Source organism: Myotis davidii, unplaced genomic scaffold, assembly GCF_000327345.1.
Source record: "Myotis davidii unplaced genomic scaffold, ASM32734v1 scaffold147, whole genome shotgun sequence".
Lineage (NCBI taxonomy): Eukaryota > Metazoa > Chordata > Mammalia > Chiroptera > Vespertilionidae > Myotis > Myotis davidii.
Genome location: NW_006383010.1, coordinates 6616795 through 6626158, shown reverse-complemented (window position 1 = coordinate 6626158; position 9364 = coordinate 6616795). Strand labels below are relative to the sequence as shown.

Here is a 9364-nt window from a genome sequence, read left to right as displayed (position 1 = left end):
GGAAGAGGGGCGCGTGAAAGCGGAAGAGGGGCGAGAGGAGCGGGAGGGAAAGTCAGCGCCAGGCGCCTTCCAAGAGTTTGGCCGCAGGGGCTGCATTTTAGGCGTCGGCTAAGAAAGAGCCCTAGCATGTCGCTGTGTAATGGACTTCAGCGTTTATCCACACGAATTGCGTTCCGGGCCCCGCCAGGCCCCGGCGGCGCGGTACCCACGGAGCCGCCGCGCGGTCCACTGCCCTCTGCCGGGCGGGCGGACGCAGTGCCCAGCGCCGCCGCCGGACTAGGCCAGGTGAGAGAGCCGGAGGGGAAAACTTGCTTGAGAACGTGGGGAAATCGCTGAATCGGAGGCAGTATTTCAACGCACGGGTTTAAACTAGGAATACCTTCCAGGCCCTGTGCCGAGTGTGTCATGATAAATAACGAAAGAACGTCCAGCTGATGCAAACAGATGTCTCTCTTTTCAGTCTATCACGAAGGGTAGTGTGTCCGAGGATCGCACAGTGGGGTGGAGGGCACACAGCTTTTATAGGACAAAGAACAAAGAAAAAGTGGGAGAGAGGAAACATGGGGTTGGCCGGGGCCACACACGCAGCCTTGTGTAGGCTGGGGAGGCCCCGGGTTGGCTTGGCGTTCGGGGATTTGGCGGAAGGGAACGTCGGGATGGCGGAGAGTTCTGCCTTTGTTTGCTGGGGTGCGGTCCCGGCCAGGTGAGGTTCCCAAGGGCCAGGACGAGTGCCCTTCTCACTGCCTCGCTGTGAAATTATCTCGCTTCACGGAAACTACAGAACGTGCTGCGCGCAGCCAACTTTCCAACCAGAAGAAGGACAAAAGCTCTTCACCTTAGGTTTGGAATGTGTTGAAGAATTTTTTTGAGCTTCGATAACCCTTTTATCGCTACACACACGGTCACACAGGTAGGGGATCAGAACCACAGATGACCTACAAGACTCACATGCTGGAAAGACTGATAAGGGCTTTGAGAGGAGAGCTCCATGGACCCCCCTCGTCCCTCACTTCCACATCTGAGAGCCTGCTGTTGACCGGCTCATGCTCTATACCAGGGGTGGGCAAACGTTTTGACTCGAGGGCCACCATGGGTTCTTAAACTGGACCGGAGGCCGGAACAAAAGCATGGATGGATGTTTGTGTGAACTAATATAAATTCACAGTAAACATCATTACATAAAAGGGTACGGTCTTTTTTGTTTGTTTGTTTTGTTTTGTTTTGTTTTATTCATTTCAAACGGGCGGATCCGGCCCGCGGGCCGTAGTTTGCCCACGGCTCTGAGGGATCGGGGTCAGTGGACATGATCTGTGGAGACCTGTAACGCTCTTGGAAGAAATACGTTTTGGGGCAAAGATGTAAATTGTGACATCTGCTGGAGGAGGAAGGAAATAGTCACCAGACCAAGCAGCTGACCTTTTGTTGACGTTTCTCTTGTCTGACTTGAAAGCTGAGTGCGTACAGTCAGGCGGAGCACAGGCAGTGATCATCGTCCCCATAGGAGAAACCAGCTTGCAGAGGAATGGAGTCCCAACAGGGTGAGTGGTGCGAATAATAAACAGGGTAGATGGAGAGTTGGTTGGTGGACAGGTTTTTTTGTTTTTGTGTTTTGTTTTGTTTTTGTTAATCCTCACGCGAGGACACTTTTCCATTGATTTTTAGAGAAGGCTGGGGAGGGGGATAGAGACGAGAGAAACATCGATGTGAGAGAGACACAGCAATTGATTGCCTCCTGCAATGGGATGGAGCCTGTAACCGAGGTACATGCCTTTCACCGGGATCGGGTCCAGGACCCTTCAGTTCGCAGGCCGGCGCTCTGTCCACTGAGCCAAACCGGCTAGGGTTTTGGGGGACAGATGTTTAAGCCGCCTGTGGCGTTATGGATTCTGAAGCCTTGAATGCCAAAGTATTATTGACAGATACCATTTTGTCAGGCACGGTTCTAAACATGCAAATGACTTCCTAATGGGAAGATTTGGTTAATTATGGGAGAGTGAGTATTCATAAATATAAAGGAAAACAGACATTTAGAGTATTTGATGTAGTCTAGAGTCCTAAAGGAGGTGATCTGGAGTTACTCTGAGGAAGAGAACAGTGTAACAGGTAAGAGTCACACTGACAGAGGCTTGGAGCGAAGAGAAAACCGGAAGGATTTGAGAAACGGAAGCAGGTCAATTTGGCTGTGTGATGAAAAGGGGGTGTGTGGCATGTAATGGAACTTGCATGGTACAATATAGAATGACAGCCTAAAACCAAATCCAGACTTGGAAACACGTCATATATTGGCTGAAACAGAATATTTCTGATTTTTTTTGTTTACTACCTACCTCAGGCTAATTGTCTTCTTGTTGAGTATGCATTTGTGTTAATTTTTTGGTTTATTAAATTTCAGGATGTGTAACATGGGTTTTAAGAGAACAGCTAGCTTATTCCCTGTGCAGAGAGGGGAGCTCTTGTCACCTGTGCAGCACTGTGAAAAAGGAAGAAAGTGACACCTTTGATCTCAGATGTCTGTGGGGCTCCCTTCTCCTTCCCTTTCCCTGTGGTGTGGTTTAATTCCACGGAACGGAATTTGCATGAGGCCCGAAAGCAAAGCATTCTGCATGGCAAGTGTTAAACTTGCACTTTGCCCTGAGGAGTGTATCGAGTAGTAAATGCCCTAGAACCTGTTCATTGTCTTACGATTCTAGAACTAGCCCACAATGCTGATGCTCAACTTCATGTTTATGCAAAACTTGAATCTCAACCCTCGTTCCTTCACTTGTACTTTCAGGTACCATAGTAGCTTAATAGGAGCTAACACCTTGTCATCTCCTCAGCACTGAAGTCTTCGTCTCTGAAATTAGAATTGCGATGAAATTGTACATATTGGCTGTGATCAGATTTCTAGAATTGGATTTCCAAACAGAGGTCAGAAACCTGGTAGGCAGGTCTCTTGAGTTTTCATGGTACTATTTTGTGGCACAGACAAGGGAATATGAGGAGAGAAAAGAAGGGAGAGTTAGTGGAAGAGGGCAGCAATTGAGGGCGGTAGAGAGAAGAGAGAACATGTGGAATTAATAAAGAGAAGGCTACAGGAAGTATTGATGTTTCCTTGGGAAAATCAGCATATCAAAGATGTCTGATGAGGTATAATATTAGTTACATAAATCTTTTAATTGTAATGATTTAAGGATAAAGAGAAATAGATCTGATGGCATCTGTACCAGTTGTCTTTGTATTATTGGATTGGAAAGAGGGTAATTACATGACTCTTATCCTTACTTTGGTGACATAATTTGTGAAAGGGAAGATATACTATTTATTAATTCCATTATACCACAATAAGAATTTAAAATGCTAATGATTTTATGAATCATACTTCATTATTTTCTTATTTAATTCTTTGTTCTTTTCCCCAAACAGAATATAGGCAAATTTATTTTTTAAAAATAGCCACCCAAGTTCTTATCAGGTTTCTTTGGCACATTTCTTTCATACTGAAGTACTGTGGAAAAGATCAAGACCTCTGCTCCGATTTAGTTTTCTGATGAGTTGTCTTTTGTATATCTGACATATCCCCAGGGGCAAAACATGCATAAAGCATACTCCAGGTAAAAGCAAGCTTGGACATACTGGAGAGAGAGAGAGAGGACCTTTTTACTCAAGTACACATAATAGCAATAATGGATGCTGCAAACATAGTGGAAATCAGACACAAAAGAATATACCATATTATTTAATTTATATAAAGTTCAAAGCAGGCCAACAATCTTGGATATTAGAAGTCAAGATAGTTGTTATTCTTATTTGGAGTGGTGATTGACAGGTGGCATAACAAACCTGGGATTCATGTTATCTACTGAGTGCTATTATTGGCTTAAATGTGTTCAGTGCTGTTCTTTACTTAAATGTAGCTCATTAAGCTGTGTACTTTTCTGAATATACTAGTATGTTTTATGTCAACAACAATGCTTACATAAGAAAAGCCTGTGGGCAGAGTTGGGATTGCCCAAAAGAGAAGAGAAGAGTGACAGAACCCCGGGGAATACAGAAACCACAGACACATACATCCCTATTTCTTTCCCCATTTTCCTCAGGACCCCTTCCAGCTTTTTCTATGAAAACATTACATAAAGTGAGGATAATGCTAAGAATAAAATTTCTGTTAGAGAACAGGACTGTTCTTAAAACATTTTTGCATTAAGACTGTTTCTAAGTGGACATTTGGATTGAATTTCTTCTTAAATTTTGGAAAAGTTAAAGAGTTGGAAAAAGAACAACTGTCATGAGAAAAACTACCTGGAGTCAGGAGATGATGCTAAATACGGAACAGCAACATTCTTCTAAACTTTCCTAGTGTTTTAGATCCTAGTAAATGCACTGTAACTGTGTCATCATATCTCTGATGTACTGAAATAATATACTTTGTGAATTATGTGGTTTGAGAAAGGGGGGAAAGGAAAGGAATTCCATACTGACCATCTATCTTCAAAAAGTTGCTTCTAGAAGTGGGAAAGTCCTCCCAATTAAACAAAGGCCTGCTAACAAAAAACTAGTACCACAGTGTCTGTTCATCTGCACTGTTGTATGCTTTTGTCTCTTTTCCAGAAATGGCAGCAAGTCTTTTGAAGACATCGTCTATGTCTCTAAGGACAAAATTGCTCCATCAGACGGGATTGTCACTTTATAATACATCTCATGGCTTCCATGAGGAGGAAGTAAAAAAAAAACTTCAGCAGTTTCCTGGCGGATCCATTGACCTTCAGAAGGAAGACAATGGCATTGGCATCCTTACTCTGAACAATCCCAGTAAACGGAATGCCTTCTCAGGTACAGAGAGCTTTCTTAGGCTCATTAAAAAGTGACACTAGTTCTAACCTGCTATTACATGACTCTTATCCTTACTTTGGTGACATAATTCGTGAAAGTCATGGTACCCTTTGTAGAACATGGGAACAAAACAAAACTATCATATGAACGGGAACATTTTTACTCATGGTGCAAGTTTTAATGGTTTTCTTTTTTAAAAACCTGGGAATACAGATGCAGATGAAAAGGAAAATATCAAATTAATCTTGATTATTTTTTCCATTGAAATTTATTAACTGCTTACTAACTTCATTTGTTTGTGTTCAGCTAATGTTACTGGGAGACAAAGGAAAGGTGGTTTAAAAGATTTTTAACAACTAAAGAGAAAAACCTATAAATGAAAAAAGAAATTACTATTTAGCTTAAATTTTCCTTTTTGTGAATTGAAATAAGACAGATTTTAAACATGTAATTTCAATCAATGAAAACACTGCACTTGCCTATCTGTTTCTCATTTCCTAACTCGGTTACTGGTAAATACCTTCTATTTGCTAGGCAGCACTCTTGGAATATAAAAATTTTATATTTAAGAGACCTGAAGGTTCAGGATACATGTGAATTTGTAATTTTTGGCCAAAGCTCAAATTCGAATTGTGCTGCTATGATGTTATGCAAAAGATCACTAAGCTTTTAAACCAGGGACTGTTATGTATACCTCTTTTGTATGTACATCATAGTACCAACACAATAGGTATTTGACATTCAGTAAATAATTTGTATAATATATGACATAAGAGTCTTGTTTGAAGCCTTATGGCTTCTAAATTATTTCTGTTTCTCCAGTATCTTAGCTGTTTATGATTCCCCCTCCCCTCTCTGGCAGGTGTTATGATGCTACAACTTTTGGAAAAAGTGACTGAATTGGAAAATTGGACAGAGGGGAAAGGTCTCATTGTTCGTGGGGCAAAAAATACATTCTCCTCAGGATCTGATCTGAATGCTGTGAAAGCCCTAGGAACTCCGGAGGCAAGTATATATGAATTGCATACTGGGCTCTACATGTTTACCAGACAGCTGTGGCTGAGCTATTTATATTTTACTTATATGGTTATGATGACAGCTACTCTTTAATAGCTTTACAAGGATCAGAGTTTTTGTTTGCTTCTTCAAGATTAGGTTGCAATAGTGTGAAGAATTGGGGCACGGGGGGCAGGGAGGAAGAACGAAGAGATTAGCAATAACCAAAGTACATTATTGAATACAGCAAGAACTTGAATTTTAAGTGAAAGCCCCTTAGCATCTCCTGATAAGGAATTTATATGAGGTATACTATATAGAATCTAACAGCTTTGGTACTTTGGTACATAGCAAGCTTCAACAAATGATAAATTTAAAGTTTTGCTTTGAATTATTGCTCTGATAGAAAAAGATTCTTAATCATCTTCCATTATCAGTCCTCCAAGGAACTTCTTTTTCTTGAATTCAGGCTTCCACACATCCCCTAGGCCCCAAACAACAACAACAACAAAAACAAAACTTGAGAGAAATGAAAAAGGAAAAAAATGTATTTGTTGCCATTAAATTGTAAATGTAGGCTGTATACTTTTACAGCAGTGGTTCTCAGCCTTCCTAGTGCCGCGACCCTTTAATACAGTTCCTCATGTTGTAGTGATTCCCAACCATAAAATTATTTTCGTTGCTACTTCATAACTAATTTTGCTACTGTTATGAATCGTAAATATCTGATATGCAGGATGTATTTTCATTGTTACAAATTGAACATAATTAAAGCATAGTGATTAGTCACAAAAACAATATTAATTATATATTCAACTAGAGGCCTGTTGCATGAAGATTCGTGCAATGGGCCTTCTTTCCCCTGGCTGCCAGCACCAGTTTTCTTCTGGCATCCGGGACCCAGACCTTCACTCTGGCCACCGCCTTCCATATTCGCTCTGGACACAGTCTTCACTGCAGCTGGAACCTTCAGTCTTTGCTCCTCGCTCCAGCGGGAGTCTTCATTCTCCAGCCAGAGCTGCTCCTGTAGCTCCTTCCGCCCCCCACCCTCTCCCTCATAGCTTCTGGGTCCTAGGGGGCCGCCTTGCCCGCGGCCCGGCTCTCCGGCGTTTCCTGGGGTCACACACGGGGGCCTGGATGGCAGCTCCCAGTGTCCTGCCCTGCCTACAGTGTGCAAATTAGCCACCATCTTTGTTGGTGGTTAATTTGCATATCGTGCTGATGAGCCAATGGTGATGGTAGCAAAGGTACAGTTAATTACCATGTTTGTCTATTATTAGATAGGATATGTGTTTTCCAATGGTCTTAGGCGACCCCTGTGAAAGGGTCATTTGACCCCCAAAGGGGTCGCGACCCACCGGTTGAGAACCGCTGTTTTAGAGGCTCTGAGTCTGGGATAATGGATGGGGTATGTTATGTCTCTTCCCCCCATATTACTCGCGTAGAACCCATACTTGTCAGGGTGTGTGATCTAACTCTCACCTCTAAGTCTTTGCTAATGCCTCATTCAAAGCTGAGCCCCAGGAGTCCTAGAACATCAATAAAATCCCAAACTGCATCATTTGCATTTCAGACAGCAATGCCTCAAAGAGTTTTAAATGAAAACCTCATTTAAAAAAAAAGTTAGGTGTATTATTGGCTTTATTTCTTTCTAAACCCTGAAAATATGTTTGTTTGTTTTTTAATTCTTATACATTTGCAGTATACCTTTGTGTTTATGGTTATTTATTTATTTTTATTTAAAGGATGGAGTGGCCTTATGTATGTTCATGCAAAACACCTTAACAAGATTGATGAGGTAATGTATTTTTCTTTTTCAAATATGATTTCTAATAAAACAAAAATAGGTTTTTATTATTCTGTGTTGTACCAGTAAAAAAAGCTGATTTTCAAATTATATTTATTCTAATGAACTATTTGTGTCATCAAGGATAGTCATTTAATTAAATGTTAGTGAAATATACACAAGTATTTAAAAATAAGAGACATGAGAGATAAAAAGAATTTAAAATATAGTACTTTCCCATAAAGAGATTATATTAGTAGCTGTATATATTTAGGTATAGACATGGGAAAGTTAAAATACTGATATCAGAGCAGAATAAAGACATGATCAGGAGAGGACACAGATTACCTAACAAAATTAGTAGAACATATAGTGAAGTGGTCCATATCCTGAAGAGAGAAAAAGAGCTACCGATTGGAGAGAAAGAGCTACAGGTTGGTGAGGAAGATGGATTCACTTTGCATTTGGGATTATAAACAATGACATGTTTGGGCTGATGAGCTTTCTGCTTCTATATTCCAACTGGAAACAACTTAAAAACTATAATAACTGAGGAAATTTCCATTTATTTAGTATATTAATGAATTGGACAACACTGTACTTTTGTTGTTCTTTGTATGTAAGAGTCTAAGAAGAACAATGGAATCATAACATTACTATTCTAAAATACTTTTTTCATTGTATTGGCTCCTGTTCACCTCTTTCTATTATATTTGGCTTTGTTTCTTAAAGTTTTTTAAAAAAAAATAATATTGTATTGATTTCAGAGAGGAAGGGAGAAAGGAGAGAGAGATAGAAACATCAATGAGAGAGAATCATTGATCAGCTGCCTCCTGCACGCCCACTACTGAGGATCGAGTCCACATGTGCGTGGACCAGAATTGAACATGGGACCCTTCAATGAGTATGCAGGCCAGTGCTCTATCTACTGAGCCAAACTGGCTAGGGCTTCAATAATTATTTTTAATTGAGAGAAGTGTATTAAGGAATTTTCAGTTACTGTACTTTACAGCTATGCATTTCAATTAGAACCTACAAAAAAAATCCATACTTTCAAAAACATTTTAGATTTACCTTTTATGCTGATACAGTCTTGCACTGCAAAGTGGGTCTTTGCAAACAGGAAGAGATTTGTTTTTACTGGTACTACAGAACCTTGTCTTTATACAGGATTTGTCTCTGGGTCATCTCTGTGAGTAGTGAAAAGACAGGAACCTTTAGAACTACAGTGTTGGAGCTATTCTTCTGTACCACATTTCCTCCCTCTGGATACAGTCCTAACTTTTCCATCTATAACCTGATACCAATAAAAACGAATAAGGCAATATCACATGGAATTATTCCTGATTGCCAGTAAGTAGTTGAGAAGTGCCAGGAGCTGTATATTGTCCAAAATCATCCATTTTTTTGGAGTAAAGTTAGAATCTGACTCTGGTTTTAAAATAAACAATGATTCAAAGAGGTATTTTGATAAACGTATACGGCATTTTGTATGAATTGTATAAATATCTTCAGTATTATACTGATTTGCTCCTCATAATGCACCGAGTATCCTTTGAGATTTGTTTATTTATTATAAACATAGTTCAGTAATTTTGTTTCTATTGCATCTCAAGTTTTAAATAATGTTTGTAGATTAATATTGAAATTTGAAATGTTAACATACATTTTTCCTTCAATATACAGACTTCCTTTGATAAGTGTCGCACTGGTTCAAGGTTGGGCATTGGGTGGAGGAGCAGAGGTTACAACGGCATGTGTTCAGGTAGG

The 9364-nt window shown here is 40.3% G+C and overlaps 1 protein-coding gene across 1 annotated transcript in view; it reads left to right on the top strand.

Annotated features, from left to right (window-relative positions):
- Positions 1-22: 22 nt before the first annotated feature.
- ECHDC1 (ethylmalonyl-CoA decarboxylase 1) overlaps positions 23-9364 on the top strand; it is a 15045-nt gene continuing 5703 nt past the window's right edge. Inside the window, exons 1-6 of the mRNA XM_006778455.2 lie at positions 23-285; positions 1451-1538; positions 4591-4812; positions 5675-5817; positions 7554-7606; positions 9281-9353. Coding sequence (XP_006778518.1) covers positions 1523-1538; positions 4591-4812; positions 5675-5817; positions 7554-7606; positions 9281-9353 — 507 coding nt within the window. The 5' untranslated portion in view covers positions 23-285; positions 1451-1522. The remainder of the gene's footprint in view (positions 286-1450; positions 1539-4590; positions 4813-5674; positions 5818-7553; positions 7607-9280; positions 9354-9364) is intronic.